This window comes from Dromiciops gliroides, chromosome 3 (assembly GCF_019393635.1).
Source record: "Dromiciops gliroides isolate mDroGli1 chromosome 3, mDroGli1.pri, whole genome shotgun sequence".
NCBI classification, from domain to species: Eukaryota; Metazoa; Chordata; class Mammalia; order Microbiotheria; family Microbiotheriidae; genus Dromiciops; species Dromiciops gliroides.
Window position 1 is genome coordinate 605,489,049 of NC_057863.1, and position 23,790 is coordinate 605,512,838.

General features: G+C 49.9%; 1 protein-coding gene and 1 long non-coding RNA gene across 2 annotated transcripts; one reads left to right on the forward strand and one right to left on the reverse strand.

Moving 5' to 3' along the window:
* Window positions 1-888: 888 nt before the first annotated feature.
* Window positions 889-2,268, reverse strand: LOC122745329. Its single transcript, XR_006355454.1, has 2 exons — window positions 2,018-2,268; window positions 889-1,175 (listed from the first exon to the last, which is right to left on the reverse strand). It is a non-coding gene; the product is annotated as an uncharacterized LOC122745329 (long non-coding RNA).
* Window positions 2,269-2,522: 254 nt separating this feature from the next.
* TENT5B (terminal nucleotidyltransferase 5B) lies at window positions 2,523-12,737 on the forward strand. Its single transcript, XM_043991114.1, has 2 exons — window positions 2,523-2,934; window positions 9,716-12,737. Exons 1-2 carry the CDS (start codon window positions 2,662-2,664, stop codon window positions 10,748-10,750), a joined length of 1,308 nt encoding a protein of 435 aa, XP_043847049.1. The 5' UTR covers window positions 2,523-2,661; the 3' UTR covers window positions 10,751-12,737.
* Window positions 12,738-23,790: the final 11,053 nt, after the last annotated feature.

Sequence of the window (23,790 nt, forward strand, 5' to 3'; positions counted from 1 at the left end):
ACATTTATGTTCCAGCCTATTATCTTACTTGCCATTTCTTTTACACAATGTTTTATCCCTCACCTCCATACCTTTGCCTAGGCTGTTTCCCCAAAGGATTATCTCTTTTTACCTCCCCTTCATGGAATCCCTAGCTCTCTTCAAGTACTAAGCACAGGGCACACAGTAGGTGCTTAATAAATGCTTATCGACTGACTCAGCTCACCTGCCACCTCCCCCCACCTCAGACCTTTCCAAATTTCCTCACTTGTCAGTACCTTCCCCTATGAAATTATTTTGGGGTGTGTGTGTGTATATACATATTGATTCTAGCCAGTAGATTGAAACCTCCTTGAGGACAGTAGCTTTCATTTTCAGCTTTTTATACTTTGTTGTTGTTGTTGTTGTTGAGGCAATTGGGGTTAAGTGACTTGCCCAGGGTCACACGGCTAGTAAGTGTTAAATGTCTGAGGTCGGATTTGAACTCAGGTCCTCCTGAATCCAGGGCCAGTGCTTTCTCCACTGTGCCACCTGGCTGCCCCTAAACTTTTTTTTTAATTATTAAAAAATTATCTTTGTGCTTCCACTGCCTAGGCAGTACCTGGAGGTTTCGGTTTGTTGGCTATTTTGTGAGTGGCTGGCCGGTGATTTTATTGGGTTGGTCTCCCAGGTGAGGAAGCTCCGAAAATGCAATTGCAAATCACTGGGTGTCCGGCCATTTAATATGGGTAAGTGGCCCAGAGCATTGACTTGCTCGAGGTCACTTGAGCCAGGGGCTGTCAGAGGCCCGACTTACAGGGAGGATGGCGTTGCCTCCCTCCTCCACCACCACCACCACCTTCCTCCTCCTCCACCCTGCCCTGAATCAAACGGAATTGAATTGAAAAACAAACTAAAGAACAGCAGCTGCCTTCAAGGAGTGGTATTTAGTCAGAGAATCTTTAGAGAAAAACAAGCCAAGGGGGGCTTCCCGGTGGGAAGGAGGAAGGTTGGAGGAGGCGAAGGTGGATGGAAATGAGATGCTTCGGTGGGACAAATTGGGGGAAGGACGAAGGGACTCAGGCTTTTCAAGAGTAAGTCTGGTGTCCAGAGTTAGCGGAGAGAGAGGGTGGGCAGTGTGTGGGGAGAAGGCGTCCTGCTTCCAGAAATGGCTTCACGTGTGGAAATCAAGGGCTCTCCAAGGTCCTAGGGTCACCCTGGGGAAAGAGGAGGCCTTTAGACTTTTGCCCTTATTTGAGCAGATAGCCTTCAAACCTGTAAGCAGAGAGGGCAGACGGGAATGACACGGGGAAGGGGAATCCCTAGATTGTTGTTGCTCCATAAATCGCTATTATCAGTTGATTCAAAAATTTGCTTTCCCAGTAACATTTCCAACTCTACTCTGAGCAAGCCAGTCCCTCTTTCCCTCTCCCTGGTTAGGGCCAATGTCTAGAGTATAGGATGGGAAACGGGGAGCGGGGAGGAAGGGGGGGAGAGGAAAGAGGAGAGAGAAGGAAAAAGGGAAAGAAAAGGGGAGAAGAGGTGAGAGTAGAGAGGAAAGGGGAGAAGCCAAAATTTAAAAAAATTTTTTTTAAAAACCCAAAAACCACCATTGTACATAATTCAGCCAGCCCCACAAAGTTTTGAGGGAGGAGATGGGGGGAGGGGCACGAGGTCGCCCTCATCTCGGATCTCAGCCTATTCTATAGAGAGCTCCAGACAGCTCAGTCACCGCTTTGGGAACACCACGGTGGCCAGGACTGGCCGGTTTCCTCACCCTTCACCCACTGGCTGCTATTGGCTCTCCTCACTGGAGTATGGACCTTGGACAAGGCTCTTCTCCTCTAGATCTCACTGGAATTCGAGATGTTAGTGATTTTACAGGTCATCTAGGTCCCACTCACCCACACCCACCCCAACCCCCCACTCTCCTTCCTTTTGCAGAGGAGGAAGGCGAGGCCCACAGAGATCACCAGATTAGCCCAAGGTCGCTCCGAGAGGTCCTCCGGCTCCAGAGGCAGACCTCTCTCCTTTAGGGCTCGGCAGCTGTGTCGGTTACCTTATCTGTAAAACGAGGGGGTTGGTCCAGATGGTATCTCAGACCCTCCAAGTCCTGACATTTTATCTTCCAGTTTTAACATTCTCTGGTCTAAAGTCCGTCCCAGCTCTGCCAGTCTAGGATGTAGCCCCTTGCTACAAACTCACTCTTTCCACTATTCCTTATAATAAATTTCTCCGTCCAGTCTGCGTTCGAAGGCGGTCCCTTTAATTCCTAGAGTTGCCCAGCCCTGACCCATCCGAGAGCGGAATCCCTTGGCCGGCCCTAAGAAGAGTTCGAAATCAGGTGGGGAAGGGGTACGCTCCTCAACCAATCCCAGGCCGCCTGGGGAGAGCAGTGACGCACATGCAAAGTTGGTGGAATCTTCTCCGCCCAATGATAGACTGAAGGGCGGGGCGGGGGCGGAGGACCGTTGAGCGACAACTCTGTGGACCAATGGGCAGGCGGGGGCCAAGCCTATATGAGCCGGCCCCAGCGCACCTTAATCGGCTTTCGGTCCTGTCCACCCCGTCGGTTGAGTGGGAACGTCGGGGCCGGAGCCCGCAGAGCCGCCGCCCCCCTTCCAGCACCCGCCTGCTTCCCTCCCCCCTGCTCTCCTTTCCCCTCCCGGTTCTTGCCGTTGAGGCCCCGGGGTCTGGTCAGAGATGCCGTCGGAGAGCGGGGCTGCGAGCCCGGACGCAGCAGCGGTGGCGGCGGTTGCAGCGGTGCCCCCGGCCCTGGTCACCCCCGCGGCAGCCCCTCCCCACAAACGAGACGGGCTCAGCCCGGAGCGTTGTTCCGGCGCCCCACGACGGCGCTTCAGCCGGTTGAGCTGGACGCAGGTGCAGAGACTGGACGCCCTCCTGGGCGAGGAGGTCCCCATCCACGGCCGGGGCAACTTCCCCACGCTGACCGTCCAGCCGCGCCAAATCGTGCAGGTGAGTGCGGGCCCCAAGCGGCCCGGGCTTGGCCGTCCCTCTCTCCCCGACCCGGTCTACCCGCGGGGGCTGCAGCCGAGAAGGGCTGGGGGTGTGGGACACGCCCCCCTCGGAGCGCTGAACACTGAATAAGGGAAGGCTGCAGCTGTAAGGAAACTTTGGTACACGCAGTGTCAGAGCGGGAAGGGACCTTAGAATGTGGAATGTCAGGGTTGGGAGGGACCTCGGAACCTCGGAATGTTTGTGCGGGGAGGAACCCTCGAACATGAAACGGTAAACCTAAGAACCATGGAATGTTAGCCCTGGAAGGGACCTTGGGAATTAGCTCGTTCAACTTTATTTCGCCGAAGAGGCGAGTGAGCCCCCGCTCTGCACCCTGCCCCTTTTCTCTCCACTTGGGCATCTGGGAAGAAATGGGATGTGGGCCCTGGCCCCCTGAAGCCTGGCAGGCCGGCTTGGTGTGCCTTGGGGGAGGGTGACTGGAGTCGGGCTGATCCGTCCCTAAAAAGGGACACCCCGCAGGTGGGGAGGGGCAGCGATGGGTCTGGCGGTAGAGTGTTCCTGGAATCCGCATTAAGTTCTCTTCCTTCCCACCCTCGCCCTGTGCCCCTCACAGTGGAGTGAGCGCCCACCCAGAGCAGAAATTCAGGGTTGGCTCCCTCCCACCCGCACCCTGAACTGGAGGTCCCTTCTCTGCCCTTTGCTCAGTCAAGCTAACCAGCTGGGGGCTGGAATCCATCAACCAGAGCTATGTGCTGAGCCGGTGAAACCCGTGTCTGGCGCCGAGCCAGGGACTGCACACGCCCGGCGGACAGCATGCTGGTGGGGGAGGAGGGGGAGTGAGGGAGCCTGGCTGCCTCCCAGTGGTTGCCCTAAGGCCCTGAAGGGGGCCTTAGCCAATTCCTTTCTCTCCTGCCCCTGCCCCCCACCCTCACCCTCAGCCCACGCCCTTCCGATTAGTCTCTGGGTCCTTCACTGGACGTAGGGTCTTCTCTTTCTGAGGTGGGGAGGCTGTCCTGTGGTTCCCTCTGCAGCTGGAGCTGCCTTGAAACAGCCGGGAGCAGCACTGCTTCCCCTCCCACCCAGCACCCAAGCCTGGGCTTCTGGAGCGCAGGGGAAAGTCCCCATCTTAAAGAAACAGGAAAATCCAGCCTGGATTGCTAGTGTCATCTCAGAGTAGAAACTGCCCAGGTAGCAGCCATCTGGCCAGGTGAGCCAGGCCACTCCCTGGCTTCAGCTGCCCAGGGTGTGCCCCTTGCCCCCTCCCAAACCCATCAGGACACTGGCTGCAGCTTTGGGGATTCTGCCAGGAGGGTGGCCCAGAGCCAGGCTGATGAGGCCCTGAATGGGTCCCTAAGCTTGCTCCCCCATCCCCTGTCTGGGATTCAGTCCAGTCCTTCTGGCTCTCAGTACCTGGAATTTTGGAGATTTTTTATGTCGGGGAATTGGACCCAGTGCTTCTGCACATCTGGGGAGGGCAAGGAATAAGATCCTTAGGCTGCGAGGAGTTCTGGATTTGAGTCCTGGCTCCAGCAACAACTCACTGTATGACCTTGGGAGAGTCCCCTGCCTTCATTGAGCCTGAGTTTTTATTTCTATAGAAAGGGAGGGGATAGTTTCTTCATTTGTAAGGGGGTGGGCAGTTCAAAGGAGAAGACCTTAGAATGCTGTCAGCTCAGGAGTTATGATCATATGACCTATTTGCTCTCTGCTAACAGTTGATAAATTGATTTCTGGGGAATATATTTCAGGATGAGTGCTTGTTGGGAAATACTGCCGAAACAAACAAAATAAAAGGAGGGATTTAACCTCCTAGATGGTCTGTCTCAGAATCACAATGTTAGCAGACAGGAAGGGACTTTATAGACATAGTCCAACCTCCTGACTACACCAATGGGAAACCAAGAGACACTAGGGGAAGTGACTTGTCCAAGGTCACAGAGCTCCTTCCCCTCCCTTTACTATTTAGTCGAGGTATTTTTTTGCTATTCTTTCCTCTTTCTTGCATTCCAGTCACTTTCTCCCTGCTCCCCACCCCTGTAACAAATCTGCAGAATCAAGGCAAACCAATCAACACATTGACCTTGAAAATGTATGCTTCATTTTGTCCCTGTAGTCCACTGCCTCTCTTCTGAGAAGTAGGAGGCAGGCTTCACTGTTTCTTCTGGACTCTTCTGATTGGTCACTGCATTGATCAGAACTCTGGAACCTTTTGCCATAGTTTTTCTCTACTATAATGTTCTTTTCATATATCTTCCCACTGGTCCCTTCAGCTCTATGAGTTTAGAGGGGAGCTGGTACTTGGGGGATGAAGGAGAGAGAAGAGAAACTAGAGGAGGGGGTATTGCTATAGCAGCTACATATCCAAGGGGCTCAGGGGACTCTCCTGACTTTCTGAGCCTTCCTCCTAGACTCTTGCAGAGTCAGGGACTGGGACCCAAAGATTTTGTCCTTCCCGATGCCTTTAGGAATCAGGAACAGAGCCCTTCCAAGTATTCACAGTAGACTGAATCCACCTACCCCCAGACCTTGGTGCTGTACTCATGCCCATCACCTTAGGTTGCTTGGCCAGCTCCCAGGGGTGTGAGGCTAGGCTGGTCACATCTGGCAGGGGCTCCAGTGCAGGTAAGCGTCCAAGGCTTCCCTGGGTCAGATGGATGCTCTCAGGCAGCTGTGAGCCAAGCAGGTTGTGGCCAAGTATGGCAACTGGGATGACGGAGGGACTGGAGACTTACCTTATAAGGATGGCCCCAAGGAACTGAGGGTGTTTAGAGAAGAGAAGGCTTAGAAGAAGGAATGCCAGAGCTTCCTTCCAACAGGCAGGGGACTGACCCTCATGTGGAATAAGCATTAGATATTCAGTTTGGCCCAAGGGGCAAAAGGAGTGACTGGTTAAAGTTGTGGTGAGGCCAACCCAAGCACATCTGACAAATCTGCCAGTTGGTAGACCTACTGTCTGCTGGGGGTTCCCTCTAAGTGAAACGAGCTGTCTCTGGAGGAAGGAAGTGATTCCCCCTCAATCAGAAGCAATGTGATCACTTGGGGATTTTTCAGGACCCATATGGTAAAATAGGAGTGGGGTCTCTTCAGGTTCTGGGATCTGAGGCCTTCTCCTGGCTGTCAGGCCCCCATTGAGGCTTTTAGATTGAGAAGAGACATCAGGAGCACCTTACAGATATGGCAACAATGAGTGCCAAGACATCTTATGATGCTCATTTTGGGGACCTTGTCTCTTTCCCTACCACCCCCTCTCTACAACTGGGCCCTTCTCATGCCCTGCAGAGGAACGAAGGGCCTACTCTGGCACCAAGCAAGCAGGGCTGTCCCCTCAGTGTCTGGAAAGTCTCAAATTGGGGCAGAGCTAAATTCCGCAGAGGCACCCTTGGGTGTGTCGGTATCTGAGGTGTCACACCTGGGAGACAACAGCTCTAGGCCGGCTGACACAGCGGGCCCCAAAGCCCTGACGCTGGAGGATTTAACGAGAGTACAGCCACCTCCTCACCCAGCCAGATGCCTCAGCCTTGGGGTGGGTGGAGAGGTTGGGGGGGTGGAGTGGAGGGGAAGACAGATTGGCATCAGTGTTTGGGACAGGTTGGCTTGGGTGCTGCTTAAGGGTGGTTTGGGTTATCCCTCCGTGACAGGAAAAAGGCTGGTCCCAGTACCCAGAGGCCATCTAAAGAAAGCTCAGTCTACACTGGCTCAGCTCTCCCACCTGTGTCCCTTAGATGAATTATTTTAGCCTCCTTTTCCTCATTTGCAAACATGGAGATATCTTCACTATTTACTTAAGAGAACCACTTGATAAACTTAAAAAGCACCTTTTCCATCATTATTTGTTGCATGGATAGATATTGGTTGGGAACTGTTATCTTTAACCCCTTCAGCTGTAGAAGGAAGAGGACCATCTATGTCCAGAGCCTTATAGCATCTGGCTCGAATGGCTTTCTGGTCTTTCTGCAATGAGAGTTTATACATGGGCTGGTCATTGCCCTTTCAGATGAAGAAACTTCTTTTCTCTATTACAAAATGCTTGGTCCTCCCAACCTTACCCTCTGGGAGGGGAAAGCATGTGAGTACCCCTGTTCTAACAAATGAAGAAATCCAGGCTCAAATAGGTAACTTGCCCAAGGTCAGTAAAAGATCCAAGGCCAACAGATTTCCATTTTTGTCCATATCTCATTTTCCAAAGTTTGGGGCATCAATTCCATGCCTGGAGTCCAAGCTGGGGCCCAGTTCCTAATACCTGGAAATCCCCAAACCCTTCCCATTCATTGACCCTGCCCAACCCCTGGAGCCATAAATCCTATACATTTTCAGCCTAAATCCTAATCTAATTTTCCCCTCCTCCACTACCATGTCCCACCCTTCTTCCAAACCCTAGTGTGACCTCCATCCCCTCCCCTTTCCAGTAAGTTCCTTGACTGACCCCACCCAGCTTGTATCGCTTGATTACTTCATGTCTTCTAGGCATGCACCAGCTCAGAATAAGGGAGGGCCAGCTGATTTAGCACCAAGCTGAGAGTTATAGAAGAATGTGGGGGTCCACTGAAGGACCATTCCTAGCCAGCCCAAGAGAATTCTTTATGGGGCTGGCCTCCTTTTAGCCTAGGCTCTGCCCAGGGAAGCAGCTGTTGGGAAGCTTTGACCCTGTGCTGTGTAGTGAAGAAAGAGCAGAGCTAGCCTAAGGTCTGGATTCCCTCTCCTGCCTCTGACAAATACATGACCTCTCACGTGACCTCAGCAACTAAGGCTCTTAAGTTGCTGAGGAGGTACCATCCAGCATCGGTAAAGGGAATTCCACAGGACAATGAAATCTCAGGTCCAGTCCCTGTCCTGATAAATAATAGAAATTGCTAATTGCTAGAACTGATATAATAACACTACAAGGTTTGCTAAGGTCTTTAAAAATATTCTCTCATTCGATCCTCCTCAGTAGTGGGAGGTAGAGCTATTATTAGCCCCATTTTACAAATGAGGAAACTGAGGCAGATAGGTGAAGTGTCTTGCCCAGGCTCCCACAGCTAGTAAGTGTCTGAGGCTGAATTTCAACCCGGGTCTTCCTGAATCTATCATATTGAGCTGCTTCTTACTAGACTGGGTATGCAGTTTTTTGTTATGTTTGTAAAACACACTTTAGAAGTGTCTAGTATTTTTTTAAAAAATCAGTACCTGGCACATAGTAGGTGCTTTATTGTTCAAGTCATTTTTCAAATTGTGCCCAACTCTCTATGACCCCCCTTTGGGGTTTTCTTCCCAAAGATACTGAAGTGGTTTGCCATTTCTTTCTTCAGCTCATTTTTACAGATGAGGAAACTGAGGCAAATAAGGTGAAGTGACTTACCCAGGGTCACCCAGCTAGTAAGTGTCTGAGGCCAGATTTGAAGATGAGTCTTCCTGACTCCAGGCCCAGCACTCTATGCACTATGGCACCACCTAGCTGCCCTGAGTAGGAGCTTAACAAAGGTTTATTGATTGATTGGTTGATGGATTCCCAACAACTGGCATCAATCATGGAGCTTTGCAAAGCCCTTTGTGAGTATTCTTGGCTATACTGTTGGGAGGATGTCACCAGTGCAGAACACAGTGTGAGGAACGTTGGCCTCGTGCCATGTGAGAAAGGAACTTGCAATGCCTAGCTTATAGGAGAGAAGGCTAAGGGCGGGTCTTAGCTGCTTTCAGGGATCTAGAGGGCTGTCATGGGGACAGTCTTCTGTTGGCTTGGCCTCAGGGCAGAATCAGGAGCAGCAGGTGGTGGATTAAGGGGGTGATATGTCTGTGGTGGGCTTTCTGACAGTCCTGAAAGAGGAAGGGGTCATCACAGGATGGTTCTGTGGAGCCAGCGCTTCAGAGCCAAAGTTAGGGGGGGACCACTCTCCATCTATGCTGGAGAGAAGCTTCTCCCTCAACTGTGAGGCTGGTCCAGTCCTTTCTGATTGATTCTTCACTGTGCTGAAAGTACCATTAAAAAATCTAAAAAAAAAAAAAAGGCTGGGGGGCAGCCAGGTGGCGCAGTAGATAAAGCACCAGTCCTGGATTCAGGAGGACCTGAGTTTAAATCCAGCCTCAGACCCTTGACACTTACTGGCTATGTGGCCCTGGACAAGTCCCTCATTGCCCTGCAAAAATTAAAAAAAAAAAGGCTGAATAGGACTTGATCTCAACCATTGAAAGAACCCTAAACTTGGAACTGGGAACCCTGAGTCCTGCCACTTAGTGGCTATTACCCTGGGCATGTGCTTTCATCTGCAAAATGGATATATTTGCATTCCTTACATTCTAAGGTTTTGTGAAGAAAGCCCCTTATTTAGGTAAGAGTAACTAATGCTGAAATAGGGCCTTCAGCCTTTGCACACATGATTTCATTTGATCCTCACCACAAGAGAGAGGGGCTCTTGTCCCCCTTTTCCAGAAAAAGAAACAGCCTCAGGTACGCAATGTTTTGCCAAGGTCTCCCCAGAGGGGATTTGGCTGTGGGGCAAGATTCCAATCTATCCAGTGTCTGGTATAGCCATGGCACAAGTCCCAATGTCGCCTCGTGAGTCAGTGACAAAGTTAGGACAAGGATTCCTGTCTCTTGGTTCTCTCCTGAGCCAGGTCTGAGAGCACAGGTCTGCTATACCACACAATTACTTGCATTATTCTCCAGCCTTCCTCTGCCAAACTCGGTGTCACATGAAGAGTATCAGCGATGATGTCTGTCTTCTTCCCCCATCCATCCCTCAGGTTAGGGCTCTCTTCACCAGCAAAGGCCTCTGGTCTCACTCCCTTCTCTCCTCTTCAGGTGGTCCAGAGCCGCCTGGAGCAGCTGAGGGTCCCTATCCACAGCATCCGCCTGAACGGCTCGGCTGCCAGCCATGTCCTGCACCAAGACAACGGCCTGGGCTACAAGGATGTGGATCTCATTTTCCGAGTGGACCTCCAAGATGAGGCCGCCTTCCAGCTGGTGCGAGACACAGTGCTGGCCTGCCTCCTGGACCTCCTTCCGGCTGGCGTGAACCGGGCCAAGATCACGCCGCAGACCCTGACCGAGGCCTACGTGCAGAAGCTGGTCAAAGTGTGCACGGATGTGGACCGCTGGAGCCTCATCTCCCTGTCCAACAACAGTGGTAAGAACGTGGAGCTTAAATTTGTGGACCGCTTGCGGCGCCAGTTTGAGTTCAGCGTGGACTCCTTCCAAATCATTCTAGACTCCATGCTTTTGTATAGCCAGTGCTCCTCTACCCCCATGTCTCAGGCCTTCCACCCCACGGTCATGGGCGAGAGCCTGTATGGGGACTTCGATGAGGCGCTGGAGCACCTTCGGCACCGGCTGATAGCCACCCGCAATCCCGAGGAGATCCGAGGCGGGGGCCTGCTCAAGTATTGCCACCTCCTGGTTCGAGGCTTCCGGCCCTGCCCTGGCACGGATGCCCAGGCCCTGCAGCGTTACATGTGCTCACGCTTCTTCATCGACTTCCCGGACTTGGGCGAGCAGAGGTGCAAACTGGAGCGCTACCTGCAGGCCCACTTTGGCGGAGGCTCGGGCCCGGCCTGCTATGCCTGCCTGGTGACCCTGCACCGCGTGGTTAATGAGAGCACTGTCTGCCTCATGGGTCACGAGCGGCGACAGACGCTGGACCTCATTGCCACGTTGGCCTTGCGGGCCCTGGCTGAGCAGGGCCTGGTGGCTGGCACCACCTTGGCCTGGCACTACCAACCCACTTCCTACCCTGGCAGTGACGGGGCCACCCCTACCCTCAACTACTATGTGACCCCCCTTCAGCCACTGCTGGCTTGTGGCCACTCCTCTTACCCAACCTGGCTGCCTTGTAACTGAGTTGAGAGGGGTGCGGGAGTTGGGGTGGGGGGGACTCTGTCCCCAACCCCAGCAGGCTCCGGAAGTCGCACACTCTGGCCTATTTGCTGTTGGGTTGAGGGGGGGTGTGGTTTGGGGTGTCTAAGGAGTTGGTTCTGATCAAGCCCAGCCAGAGGGGGCAATGGGGGTCGCAGCCTGGGGGGGTGGGGGAGTTATTTCACAGCATGGGGTCAGTCTAGTCCTCAGTTCTGTTAAGTCTTGTCAGACCTACCCCAAGCAGGACCCCATCCTTCCAGCTGTGGCTCACCCCCTCCCCCCTGCAAACCAGGCTCCCTGCCCTCCAGAAGAACAAACTTGGGCTCCCCCCAAATGTGCTTTGGGGGAAGAACAACTAGAAGCTGCTCAGAGCCAAGCCTGAGGAACAAGGGGGAAGGGTGGCAGCAGATATGGGGCTGACAGGTGTGTGTCTAAAACAAGGCATGCCTATGGGGGGTTGGGGGTGGGGGTTGAGAAATTTCCTGTACAGGAATCTGGCCATGTTGGAACAAGATCAGATGAGGGAATTTCTGTGTAACCTCCCCTAGGGCTACTGCTGGGTGGCCTTGATGAGGGCCTGTCACTGCCCGAGAGTATATGTCAGGTAGGCCAAGACAGGCCCTGGAAAGGAAGAATTTTGGGGGGACGGTGGGGTGTGGGGAGCCAATGAAGAGATTTGCCAGCTTGGCTTTTGAGAACTTGTTTAGCTATGCAGGCTGGGCATGCTCAGAGGGCATGATGCCAGCCTGGCCTGGGCAGGCTCAGCTGTGGGCCTCAAAGACCAGTGCCAAATGTTACCCCCTGGTGCCTGCACAGAGCAACCTGGGTTTCCTCCTCCCCAAACTCTCCCCTCAAGAAAGACCTGACCTATGGGAAACTGGCTAGAGATCTGGCCTTAGGAAGAGATTGGTTATTATTAATAGGGTAGGACAGAGCAGGGCAGCTAGGTGCCACAATGGATGGAGCGCCAGGCCCTGGAGTCAGGAGGACCTGAGTTCAGATACTAGCTGTGTGACCTTGGGCAAGTCACTTCACCCTGTTTGCCTCAGTTCCCTGATCTATAAAATGAGTTGGAAAAGGAAATGGCAAACCACAACAATAGCTTTGCCAACCCCATGGAGGCATGGACACAATTGAAAACAGTCACAGATCGACCTCCATTTGTGTGTAGTGCTCCTGACCTTTCCTGGGGAGGGGACTGGGGCCACCTGGCTTCCAGAGTCAGAACCCTTTTTGATTCTTTTTATTATCTGGGACCGGCTAGGGTTGGGCGGGCCCCCTGAGGATAAAGAGCCTGACTTGCCCCACCCCACCCTAGCTATTCCAAATCCCCCAGTGTTTATTACTCCTCAGTTGAGTTAGCTCTTAGACAATGAGGATTTCCCTCTGGGAGTCAAGCCTTGCCCCTCCCAGGAGTGACTGGTGTGCTTGCCTGGGGGTGTAGAGGAATGGTACTTTCCTAAGGGCGACTGGGGTGCCTACAACTGGTCCTTCTCTTCCTCCCTCCCCCAAGATTTGAATTGTTTTCTCCCAGGACTCCTAGGCCTGAGGTTTTTCCTGAAGTTGAGACTATGAAGATCCCGTTTTATTAGAGGCACTAGCAGCTCCCTGACCACTGAGAGGAGAAGGGCTTGGGGGCAGGTAGGTGGCCAGAGGTCACACTTGCAGCCAATCACACCCTGGAGGAGGGGGTGGAGCCGGGAAGGTGCTGATTACTCTGACTAGCCCTTCCTTCCCTCTGGAGCCCACCTCCCCCACCTCTGGGTGCTAGGTGTTTTTGAGGGGGGAGGTCATTAAGGAGGGAGGGAATCTGGAGTCCAGGCCTGCTGAGAGCATCCAGGATAATGTGCACAGCCAGGTACAGATTGAATTGAGGGGGACCCAGAAGGTCTCGGGTGTGGGAGGGAGAAACAGCAGGGCAACTGAATCCAGGAACCTCTCATTAAATGAAATAAAGTTTCTATTTTCTCTATTTCAAGTCTATGTACTCTGTCTTGGGGTGCAGTGGGGAGGAGAGGGGAGAGTTTTCTGGGGTCTCAGCCTTTTGTGTGGTTTTCCTTGCTGGGAGCAGAGGAGGGACAGTCTACTGTAACTATAGCAACAGTATAGGCTGAACCTGTGGCTTACAGTAATTGGATGGTGGGGGTGGGAAGGGGATCTCCCCAAGGCAACCCCTTCCCAAGAACAAGTGGTCAGTTGTGGATCTAAGGCAGAAGGAATCTTTGGGACCGTGTAGTTCAGCCTTTCTTTACTTCTGGCTAAATCCCTCTCCCTGCCCCCCCCCCCACACACACACACAATAACCCCCACAAGATGCCAGCTGGGCTCGGAAGGTCTCTGGGGAAAGGAACATTGCTTTCCCAGGCTGCACCTTCTCCTTTTAGCAATTGGGTTTTCCCCTTACTTGAAACCTAAATCTGCCTCTGGTTTCTAGGCTTGAAAGGTTAAGGGATTAGTCCAAAGGTCACAGCTCAGTGAACCTTGGAGCTGAGCCTTTGAACCCAGGTTCTCAGATGCTTAATCCAATGTTGCTTCTGCACTCCTGCCCCCACCCCATTTATAGGCCTGGATAGGAATGGGAACCCCTAATGACGCAGCCACCCAGGCCTCTTTGCCAGAGATGGCCATTGGGTTTTGGGGGTGGGAAACCACTCCTTCGATTGCTCTCATTCTGTGTCCTTGGGTTGATTTTTGGCTGGCGGGGGGAGGGGGGGGGTGTAAATATGAGACCTATGCCTCTTGGGAAATATAGCCTCCAGGAAAAAAAACCCAACAGTTTGGATTGCCAGCTCCCCTCGGCATTGGCACCAGGCTTGCCTACGTCAGTGCTGACATAGGATCATGGGTAAAGGAGATGGATTAGACAGTTCCCAGCCCTGGGTCACTGCCAGAGATGGAAAGGGCTCCTTGCTGTCAGGGATGGGGAGTCCCTCTGTCCCTGTCAGCAGTACTTAAAGCACCTCTAAACCCCCTCCAAGGGGCCAGGGGTGGGTGGCAGATCTGGCCACTGAGAGCCATGGAAGGGAGAGGTCATCACCCTGAGGCACCCCTGGCCCTGTCACTATGACGCCGCTGGCTGCTGTTTACCCAATCCCTTTCATCCGGAGATCTCAAAGCCCTTAACTTATTCACCCTCATTAGGGGCCTCTGAAGTGGTAAGTTTGATGGTTCCATCACAGGTCGAAAAAGCAAGGTGATGAGCAGAGTGAGTCAGGACACAGGAGCCAGGAGCCTTGGCACCCAGCCTGCCCCGGGGTCTAATCCAAAAGATACTTCACTAAGCCTACCTTCCTTCCCTCCTGCTTACTTTATACGACTTAGGACAGACACTAGCTGGACCAAAGCTCATTAATGGGGCTTCTTAATGTCCGTGATGGGATAAAGGGAAGCCTGTAAGGCAGCTCAGAATCTCCTTTCCAACCAGTCTCCCTGTCTCAAGTCCATCCCTCGTCCCATCCCTCCTATCTAGGTACCCTGGTGAATCTCTCTGAAGTGCCCTTCTGACCCCTTTGCTCAAGAATCTTCACTGGCAGGGCAGCTAGGTGGCTCAGTGGATAGAGCACTGGCCCTGGAGTCAGGAGTACCTGAGTTCAAATCCGGCCTCAGACACTTAACACTTACTAGCTGTGTGACCCTGGGCAAGTCACTTAACCCCAATTGCCTCACTAAAAAAAAAAAAAAAGAAAAGAAAAAAAAGAATCTTCACTGGCTCCCAACTACCCAACAGGACAAAAAGCCTAAGGCATTCCAGTCTCATCGCTTGCTACACCAGCTGGATGACTTCCCAGCACTAGCAATGCCTACACTTTCTCTGCTCTACTGCTCCTTATACATGCAATGCCCTCTTGTACCCCCCCCCACTTCTGTCTAGGCAATTCTTAGCCACCCTTCAAGGCCCAGTTCAAACAGCAACCTCCTCCATGAAGCTTCCCTGATGTCCCCAGAGGGCAATGCTCTCTCCTTACTCAAATTTACCCAGAGTATTTTGTGGCTATCTCTGTCCTATCACCTATTACTCTTTTTTTTGGGGGGGGGCAGGGCAGTGAGGGTTAAGTGACTTGCCCAGGGTCATACAGCTAGTGTCAAGTGTCTGAGGCTGAATTTGAAACTCAGGTCCTCCTGAATCCAAGGCCAGTGCTTTATCCACTGTACCACCTAGCTGCCCCACCCATTACTCTTGACCTTGTAGTAACTGTATACATGGCATAGCCCCTAATAGAATGTAAGTTCTTTGTACTGGTCCTTTTTACCCCACAGCCCAATAAAATGAACTTGTATGTAGTAACTGTCCAATTGTGTCACGTTGTAGACACACATATCTGTATACATTTGTGTACATGTGTGTACACATGTTTACATGTGCATGTACACAAGTGTCAGTGGTGTCTGTGAATACCTCTGGTCAGGGGAGTATATTCATGTATGAGTGGGAAGATGTGACTATGCCAAAGTGGGAAGGGCATCCAAGCGTGCAAGGATCAATGTGTGTCTACAAGGTTTTGGGTACAAATGAGTGTCTGTGTGTGAGTGGGTAAGTGGCAGCAGCCTCGAACTGTGATGAGGCGTGTAAAGACTGTGCTGAACTACAAATAACATTGCAGACATTCTTCATATCCGTAGCACGGTCTCTGCAGCAGCCTATAACTGCCCTTTGCCAGTTGGTGCCAATTGGCTGAACGTCAGAACTAGAAGGGACCTTTCAAACCAAAAAGGTCAGAACTGAAAGAGGCTTTAGATCATAGAATGTCAGAGCTAGGAGGAAGGAGGAAATCAAGCATTCATTAAGTCTCTACTATATGCAGGGCACTGTGCTAAACACTTCACAAATAATATCTCATTAGATCCTCACCATAACCTGAGAGGTAGGTTTTATTATTATTATCTCTATTTTACAGTTGAGGAGACTGAAGCAAACAGAGGTGAAGTGACTTATCCAGAGTCACACAGCTAGTAAGTGTCTGAGCCTCACTTCAGGCCCAGCACTCTATCCACTGTACCACCCAGCTGCCAACTAAATCACATTATAAAAATGGGAGTTTGATACCAAAGGGAAAGGTAGATATTCCTGTCTCTAGAGGCAGCTATGTAGCACAGCAGATGGAGTCAGGAAGACCTTGGTTCAAATCCAGCCTCAAATTCTTACTAGCTGTAAGACCCTAAGCAAGTCATTTAACTCCTGTCTGTCTCCGTTTCCTCAATTATAAAATAGAGATAATGGCACCTCCCTCTAGGGTTGTTGTGAGAGTCAAATGAGTTACAATTTGTAAAATGCTTAGTACAGTGCTTGGCACATGGTAGATTCTTTTTTTTTTTTTTTTTAGTGAGGCAATTGGGGTTAAGTGACTTGCCCAGGGTCACACAGCTAGTAAGTGTTAAGTGTCTGAGGCCGGATTTGAACTCAGGTACTCCTGACTCCAGGGCCGGTGCTCTATCCACTGCACCACCTAGCTGCCCCAGTAGATTCTTTTTTGTTTTTGTTTTTTTTGTTTTTAGTGAGGCAATTGGGGTTAAGTGACTTGCCCAGGGTCACACAGCTAATAAGTGTTAAGTGTCTGAAGCCAGATTTGAACTCAGGTACTCCCGACTCCAGGGCCGGTGCTCTATCCATTGTGCCACCTAGCTGCCCCCCCCAGTAGATTCTTAATAAATGCCTATGCCCTCCTTCCCTGTCACACCCCAGACCAAAATTCTCTTCCCTGACCACTATTTCCCTATGCTGTTTTTCCCCCCTATTAGAATGTAAGTTTCTTGAAGGGAAGGGCTATCTTCTTTTATATTTGGAACTCTAGAGCTTAGCACAGTGCCTAACAAAGTAAGTGTTAAAGAAATGTTTCCATTCATTCACACATTTTTTGCCATATATGTGACCTTGTACATATCTGATAGTATCTAACATATGAACAGAAGTGACATTCATTCATTCAATATTAAACATCTACTACAGGGTGCCAAGCATTGTGGTAGATGCAGGAAGAGACATGGAAACTTATGTCCATGTACATGTACCATGGGTTGAGGGGGCATCCCCATCTGTAGGGCATAATGCATAAAACTAATTCCCCCCTCACCCTGCTTGTCTCTGCTTTGAGCTCCCACAGCTCCTCCAGCATCCTCATTGGCCAGTATATTTAGAAAACAGCCCTTGTGGGAAGAACAGCCCTGACTCTGAGCCCAGGCCTGGGCCAGGCGCCCAAGTCAATCAGTCAGCATTGGCATCAGCGGCTTGGCTGATAAGCCCTGATCGCCAGCCACAGAGGCCCTCCTGCCATGTTTAGTTCCCCAGAGTACTTGGGGAGTTGGGGGAAGATGAATGGGGAGGAATTGAGCCTAGGACTCCCTGAGGAGAAGCCCCTGGGAACATGGGCCTGATGGGCATTGGGGACAGCACCCTCGTCTTCTGCCAGTTGCAGGGGTCCCAAGGCTCCTTTCGTACTTGCATCCCCAGTACCTGACTCATTCACTCATATGGTTGGTCCTGTATCTATGACCTTGTATCTGTGTGTATTAGACACTACTGGGCCTTTAGGGCCTAACAGACTATTCACCACCACCCCCATTTCTCATCTTCCTGTGAGTCCCATCATGGGCCAGCAGTGGGGACAAGTGAGGAGAGGCACAGATGGTGATGATCTCTTGCCCCTTCTCTGTTGCAATGTTGACTTCTGCCTCTCTGTATATCTCAGTGTCTATCTCTGTGGTCAGACTCCATCTCAAAGAGTGTATCCAGCTCTGGGGCCCATATTTTAGGGGATACTGAGGATCCACAAAGTAGCCCAGTGTTGTGCTCGGGGAACACAGAGACCAAAAAAGGACTCACTCCTTGCTCTTGGGGACCTTGCATTTGAAACTGACTTTCCCTCAGTCCAACAGAGGTCATCCAGGACAGGGGGAAGCCTGGAGGCCAGGTCATCTGAAGGACCTGGGAATGTTTAAAGTAGAGAAGAGAAGACTTAGGAAGCCACATGAAAGTGATCTTTAAATATTCAAAGGACTGTTTTGTGGAAGAGGAATTAGATTTATTTTGCTTAACCACAAAGGACAGAACAAATGGCATTGTGGGGAGGGGACATTGGGGTAGGGAATATAACACTTTGCCCAGACTCTCAAGAAGCTGTAGTATGCAGAGCAGCCACACCCCAGTAAATCATTTCAACAGATAGGCTAAATCAGGTTGAGGGTAACCAACAGGCCCCCATTGGTGAGTTAAGGAGATGTCTGCTCCAAGCGCATGAAGATCGGATGAGAACAATTTGTTCCAATGGCCATGAAGGCAGCTGAAGCAGGCACCATGGAGCACCTTGAGCTTGGTCAGTCATAGAAGAAGCCAAGGTCACCCAATGCATCGTGAGCCATCGCCAGCCATCCTGACTTTTGTCTTGCCACTGTATGTCAATGACTGGAAGAGAGAATGAAGCTGACAACTTTGTGCATCTCTGTCTCACTTAAATCCAATTCATACACAAATCAAGACAGCACCCTGTGATGTCACTGGTCCTCTTTTGAAACCAAGAGTGGGGGCCGCTAGACCACTGTGGATAGAGCACTGGCCCTGGATTCAGGAGGACCTGAGTTCAAATCCGGCCTCAGACCCTTGACACTTACTAGCTGTGTGACCCTGGGCAAGTCACTTAATCCTAATTGCCTCACCAAAAATAAAAAAATAAACCAAATATGAACGACATTTACATTTATCTTATGGTCATTTGTCTCATTATTTGTGTCTTGTCTTCATCCGTTAGACTCAGACTGGGCCTGTATCACTCTATCTTTGTATCCCTAAGGCCAAGATGATGCATCTGCCTGACATGCTAGACAGTTTTCACACACACACACACACACACACACACACACACACACACACATACATATTGAACGAACCAACAACTAAAGTTATAGGGAAGCAAATTTGTATTCAATACAAGAAAGTAGAGGTTGTATTAAATGATCTCTGAGATGGGAGCTGAGAGCTAGTCCATGAACTGAGGTCTCTGGTCTTCAAAGTCTAAGGACCATAGGGATGATGGCAATGACGGTGATGACATCTAGAACAGGACAGACAAGAGAAAGGCAACCCCTGGTTAGTTTGTGCAGCTCCTAGATGCCTGAGGCTGAGGGGACAAAGGAGAGTGCCAGTCTCCGTCTCTCCCTATTCCCATCTAAGCTTCTCCTTGTAAGGTGCTGGCACGTGGTAGGTTTTATATAAATATTTATTCCCCCTCCTTTACCTCCACTTCAGCCCAATCGGGATCTTCCAATAGTCCCCAACAAGGACACTATCTTCTCCACCACCACCCCCTCCAAATAAGGTGGAAGAACTACGGAGAAGGCCAGGAACCCATTAGGAGGTGAACCAAACCAAACTCTGTGGGACTCCACCAGGTGGCAGCCCCACCTTGGTCCCCTCAACAATGCACTCCATTCCCCTCCCCTTCTCCAAGGGGCCTAAGCTCTTCAAATGTCCGTTATAGCTTAGATGACCCTTGGCAAGTCACCTATACCCCATCTGAACTTTAGTTAAAGTGGAGATAATAATGCTAACACTGCCTACCTCACAGGCTTATTGTAAAAAAGAGCTTGTCAATCTGAGGGTAAGATATAAAGTGGTTTATCATTGTTATTATTGTTGTTGTTCTTAGGGTTGCTGTTGCCGCTTATAATTAACCCCAGGTATTTAACCTGGAAGTTTTTCTTCTCTATTTCCCATCCTTCCTCTCTGGGACCATCATGGGTTCTGGGCACATTGTGGATATATTGAAGAGATGGATTCAAATGGGATTAAGAATTGGATCATCAGGGGGCAGCTAGGTGGTGCAGTGGATAGAGCACCAGTCCTGGATTCAGGAGTACCTGGGTTCAAATCTGGCCTCAGACACTTAACACTTACTAGCTGTGTGACCCTGGGCAAGTCACTTAACCCCAATTGCCTCACCAAAAAAAAAAAAAAAAGATTTGGATCATCTAGTTCAACAATCTCATTTTACAAATGGGGAAACTGAGGCCCGGGGAGGGGAAAGGACTGGCTCAATGTCACACAGGTAATTCATAGTAAGTGGAGCCAGGCTACAAACAAAGGTCTACCAGGTCCAAATCCATGACTCTTCCCAGCACCCTGCACTGCCCCTCCAGGGCCTGGTGCTTTATCCACTGCACCACCTCGCTGCCCCTGTTTCACATTTAATGTTCTTTACAACATTGTCCCTCCCTCTCTCCCTGTTCAATCTTCTTACTTTTACCCTTGTCCACACCTTCTACAATCCAGCAACACTGACCTTCCCACAGTCTTACTTTTACCCCTATCTATACCTTCTACAATCCAGTTCCACTGGCCTGTTTCTGTTTCTTTTTTTTTCTTTTTTTTTTGTGGGGCAATGGGGGTTAAGTGACTTGCCCAGGGTCACACAGCTAGTGTCAAATGTCTTAGGCTGGATTTGAACTCAGGTACTCCTGAATCTAGGGCCAGTGCTCTATCCACTGCGCCACCTAGCTGCCCCTCTGTTTCTGTTTCTTGCACATGACTTCTGTCTCTCAGCTCCATGCCTTTTACTGGCCAGAATGCTCCTCCTTCCCACTCCCTTTCACCTCTTAGCTTCTCTGGTCTCCTTCAAGACTCAGCTCAAATCCCACCTTCTGCAGAAGGCATTCCCCTCTGAGATTCCTTTTCATCTATACTGAGTGTATCTAATTTATATGTTATCTCCCCCATTAGAATGTGAACTCCTTGAGGGCAGGAACACTTTGGGTCCTTCTTTGTGTCCCAGTCTTAGTACAGAACCCAATAAATGTTTATTTAGGTAAGATGGCAGGAGGAAGGAGAAATCTTTTGGTGTAAGTTTCTCTGATAAATGTCTCATAACTAAGACATATAAGGAACTGATTCAAAATTATGACTAAGAGCCATTCCCCAATGGATAAATGGTAAAAAAATGTGAACAGGCAGTTTTCAAAGGAAGACATCAAAGCCATAAGAAAAAATGTTCTAAATCACTAATAATTAGAGAAGTATATATTAAAATAACTCAGGTTCTACCTCTGACCTATCAGACTGGTAAAGATGACAGAAGAGGAAAATGACAAATGTTGGAAAGACTGTGGAAAACTAACACACTAACGCACTGTTCCTGGAGCTGTGGATTGGCCCAACCATTCTGGAAAGCAATTGGGAACTATGCCAGAAAGTTACCAAACTGTGCATATCCTTTGACCCAGGTATACCACTGTTAGGTCTGTACCCCAAAGAAAGAGGAAAAGGATTTATGTGTACAAATGTATTTATAGCAGCTCTTTTCACGAAAACCAAAAATTGGAAATTAAGAGGGTACATTCCCCAGAAAGCCTCTATGAACTGATTGAAGAGTGAGGTGAGCAGAACCAGGAGAGCAATTTATACAGAGAAAAACATTATAGAGAAAAACAACTGTGAAAGACTTTATTATTCTGATCAATGCAATGATAAACCACTAGTCCAAAAGGATGAAGGGAAAATACACACTATTCACCTCCAGATAGAGAGGTGATACCCTCAAAATTCATAAAGAGGCATACATTTGGTCAAGGCCAAGGTGGGAATTTGTTTTTCCTGAAGTGTGTATGTGTGGGGAGGGGGGATTGTGGGAGGGGTGGATGAATTTTTTTTTTTATAAATTAATTAATTAATTAATCAAGAAAATACTATCCAAAACATGCTTATTGACTGACTGACTTTAGAACCTTGGAATGTGGAATGTTACTGGGAAGGGACTTAGAACATAGAATGTCAGGGCTGGTAGGGGCCTTAGAATACAGAATGTCAGAGCCAGAAAGGGCCTCAGAGATTAAGCTCCTCCTTTTACAGGGGCAAAAACAGGCTAAGAGGAGAAGGCTCTCAGGCAAGGTAGCAAGGTTGAGGCTAGACATGATGAAGCTCTTATGGGCCTTTCCTCCCAATGCCCCTCCCCCTTCAGTACTTCCCTCCTCTCCCCCTCCCCCTCAGCTCAGCAGAGTCAAAGCCAGCACCCAGCATTCTCCTCATAGCCCAAGGGTGAGTAAGAACTACTTCCACTAACCAAGCAGGGAAGGGAGAGGCCTGAGCCCTCCCCTTCCCAAGTAGGGCTCAGCCCTTAAGTTAGGGCTGTGTGTAGGCCCCACTGGGGAGGGAAGGGGCAGTACAACTCTGGCATGTGCATTTTCCTGGTCATGCACCGGGTCTCATTAGCTTCACTCATAGTTAGTCCCCTCCACTGACACACCACACACAAAGGCACCCTCTCATACCCATTCTAAAGAGAGGGTAGGGAGCAGCTAGGTGGCGCAGTGGATAAAGCACCGGCCTTGGATTCAGGAGGACCTGAGTTCAAATCCAGCCTCAGACACTTGACACTTACTAGCTGTGTGACCCTGGGCAAGTCACTTAACCCCCATTGCCCCCCCTAAAAATAAATAAATAAATCTAAAAAAAAAGAGAGAGGGTAAAACAGAACAAAGAGCCCTCATCTTAGAGTTAGGAGACCTGGGTACTTCTCCCCACCTTGCCATTGATTAGCTTGTGATTAGCTTCAGCAAGTCATTTCTCTTTTCTGAGCCTCTGTTTCTTCGCCTGTCAAATAAAGGGGTTGGTCCAGGTCAAGGTTTCTTAACCTGGGATTCCCAAGGGGTCCAGGAATAGATTTCAAGAGGTCCATGGAAATGGATGGGGGGAAAAATTACATCATTATTTTTGTTAGTCTCTAATTGAAATGTAACACTTACTTCAACTATTTGAAAACCGTTTTTCTTAGAAGTGTTTTCGGGGCAGCTAGGTGGCACAATGGATAGAGCACCAGCCCTGGAGTCAGGAGGACCTGAGTTCAAATCCGGCCTCAGACACTTAACACTTACTAGATGTGTGACCCTCGGCAAATCACTTAACCCCAATTACCTTGCAAAAAAAAAAAAAAAGAAGTGTTTTCATAGGCTTCACCAGACTCTGCCAAAGGTATCCAAGTCACAACAAAAGACCATAAACTCCATGAGTCCCTGAGTCTTTGATGGTCTTTGAGGTTCCTCCCAGCTCTGAAATTCTATAAGTACGAGTGAATGCTATTTTTTTTTTGTGGGGCAGTGAGTATTAAGTGACTTGCCCAAGGTCACACAGCTAGTAAGTGTCAAATGTCAGAGGCCGGATTTGAACTCAGGTCTTCCTGAATCCAGGGCCAGTGCTTTATCCACTTTGCCACCTAGCGGCCCCTGAAATTCTATAACTATGATTCTTTCTTACACATACATACACAAATATTCACACAACCGTCCAAACCCTCTACATACATTCACACATAGCCTATGTTCACACCCCTAATGTTTTGGGGTCTTTTTCAGGGCAATGAGGGTTAAGTGACTTGCCCAGGGTCACAAAGCTAGTAAGTGTCAAGAGTCTGAACTAAGGCTTTTTCAGTATACCTCTACACACAGCCACATATGCATACGTCAAAATCCTTACTCCACATATAAATAAGAGCAGCTGATAATTTGACTGCCACCTACCAAGCCTCGTCCTAGGCACCGTCAGGGGTCAACTCTTCTGTGTAGATGTTGTTCTACCCCTTTTAAGTGTCTGAACCCACATTTGAACTCAGGAAGAGGAGTCTGACTCCAGGCCTGGCACTTGGACTGTTAGAACCCACATTTTGGGGGGCAGCTGACAGAAGTGCTGGAGACAGATTGGACACCCCACACCAGGAAATAACTAAGACTAACCAAGCCATGTACACATTGACTAAAATTTGCAGGAAACTGCTTCCATATACATTATCTGATAAATTAATTTACCTAATTGTTCCCATGTGGATGAGTGAACCTATCTCTCCTCTTCCCTCAACCCTATTTATTCCAGACTACTCTTGGATTTGCTGTCCTCAGGGTTTCTTTAAACCTACCTCTTATTTTCCTGTTGAAGCCTGGGCCTGCCCAAGTGGGCCCGTGTGGAGAAGAGTGGCAGGCAGCCGCTGCTACAGGAACCTGGGTTGTATTGGGTCGGAGTGGGGGGGGTATGTATAACTCCAACCTGCTGGGGA

Excerpts from the sequence above, each read along its gene's own strand:
- TENT5B (XM_043991114.1), top strand. The coding sequence starts at position 2,662 with ATGCCGTCGGAGAGCGGGGCTGCGAGCCCGGACGCAGCAGCGGTGGCG. Across the intron at positions 2,935-9,715 it reads AGCCGCGCCAAATCGTGCAG|GTGGTCCAGAGCCGCCTGGA; the intron begins GTGAGTGCGGGC and ends TCTCCTCTTCAG.